The 1,586-nt window shown below is 49.4% G+C and overlaps 1 protein-coding gene across 1 annotated transcript in view; it reads left to right on the top strand.

The window, feature by feature from the left end:
• Positions 1 to 1,586, top strand: part of ADCY1 (adenylate cyclase 1 (brain)) — a 111,917-nt gene that overhangs the window by 98,775 nt on the left and 11,556 nt on the right. Inside the window, exon 17 of the mRNA XM_008583761.1 lies at positions 545 to 659. Coding sequence (XP_008581983.1) covers positions 545 to 659 — 115 coding nt within the window. The remainder of the gene's footprint in view (positions 1 to 544; positions 660 to 1,586) is intronic.

A 1,586-nucleotide genomic window follows, 5' to 3' on the forward strand; every position in this document is an offset into this window, starting at 1 on the left:
CTAACTTTGAGGACTAATAAAACTTCCTTAAAAAAAAATTAGAAACCTTACAACTGTCGCTATTTCACAAAAGAAAGGACCTTGTCACATACATACTCAAGGACATGGTCTCAGTGTCAAGGAAGAAAGTTGGAATTGCTCCCCAGCAGGTGTCTGCTGTCTCTATTTTGCACCTTGGCAATGGGCGATGACACCGTTGTCCCAGCAGTAGTTTGGACACATGGTCTCCCCCTTGCAGGGATGCTCCACCCCACTCCTGCAGAAGGGCTTGTCTGGGCTCAGACGGCCTCCAGGTGAGTCCTGTCTCTGCCCCTCAGAAGCCAGAGCCTTGGGCAGTCCCCTGCCTCTACCTCAGTCTCCCACCTGTAGAATAGGATGATAAATGTGCCCTCAGCCAGCACCAAAAGCACCTGGAGTCCACGGGGCTGCTGTGTTGTTGACGTGGGAATCAAATCCCCAGTCCTGTGACTGGTGCAAGCTGGTCCCTGCCCCTCTCCTGCCCTGGCACCCCCAAACATAATGATCCCTGTCTGTTCACACCTAGGCTAAGAAGTCCATCTCCTCCCTCCTCAGCACGCTGGCGGACTTTGCCATTGACATGTTTGATGTCCTGGATGAGATCAACTACCAGTCTTACAATGACTTTGTCCTCCGAGTCGGTACGTGGCTCTAGACCTATCTAGTCACTCGATGTAGAACAGACATCCTGCACCTGCCTGGGAGCGGTGTCAACCGGTGAGGTTCCCTGGGCGGTGGGTGGTCTGCCTAGGAGCACGTGGGGGGACATGGAACATGTTGCCTCTGAAAGCTGCCTGAGGGAGTGGGGAGGCTTCAGAAAGTGACGTGGACTTGAAGACACTTCCTGCTCATGGAACACTTAGGAATCTGCATTGTCCTAGAGACTGTCAGTTGCACCTCTGAGTCCACATTCAGCTGGAGGAAATGCTCCTTTCCTGTCAGCCAGCCCTGGCAACACCTGCTGAGGCCAGTGGGCCACCCAGAAAGGGGTCTTAGTGGGAGCTGGGCTACGTGGACTCGGGTGTGTCTGTGGTCTCCTCCGGCCCCCTTCCCTCACCTGTGAAGTGAGGACAAAAAACCATGTGATGTCCAAGTTCTTTTCTAGATTTTACAAAACTGTAGTTTGTTGGGATTTTTTAAATCCTAAATTTGCTTTTCTTGGAAAAGTCGACAATTTACCAGAAAAAGTCTTATTAGGCTAGGATACAGTTAAACTAGAGATTTATGGTTGTTTACGATTGCTTTAGAATTCAGACATCTAGTGGCCTTAAAAACAAGTGTTGGAATGTATAATGTATTGTTGTTAACCAGTCACCTACTGTGAGATGGAACATGAGAACAAATTAATATTTTTTACTGCCTCATCAAAAATAAAAATAAAATAAAAGCTGTTTGAGTATGAAGAGAGGTAGGTAGAAGGTGGTCCACTTCTCAGCAGATGGAGTGCTGGTGTCCTTAAAAGCCAGCTCTGTCTCAGGCACGGTGTCTGGCCTGAGGATGGGGCAGGGCTGGGCCTCTCCTCTCAAGCCTCATCCTGGCACTCGGGCTTCGATTAAGAGATGTATTGA

This window comes from Galeopterus variegatus, unplaced genomic scaffold, assembly GCF_000696425.1.
Source record: "Galeopterus variegatus unplaced genomic scaffold, G_variegatus-3.0.2 Scaffold3032, whole genome shotgun sequence".
Lineage (NCBI taxonomy): Eukaryota > Metazoa > Chordata > Mammalia > Dermoptera > Cynocephalidae > Galeopterus > Galeopterus variegatus.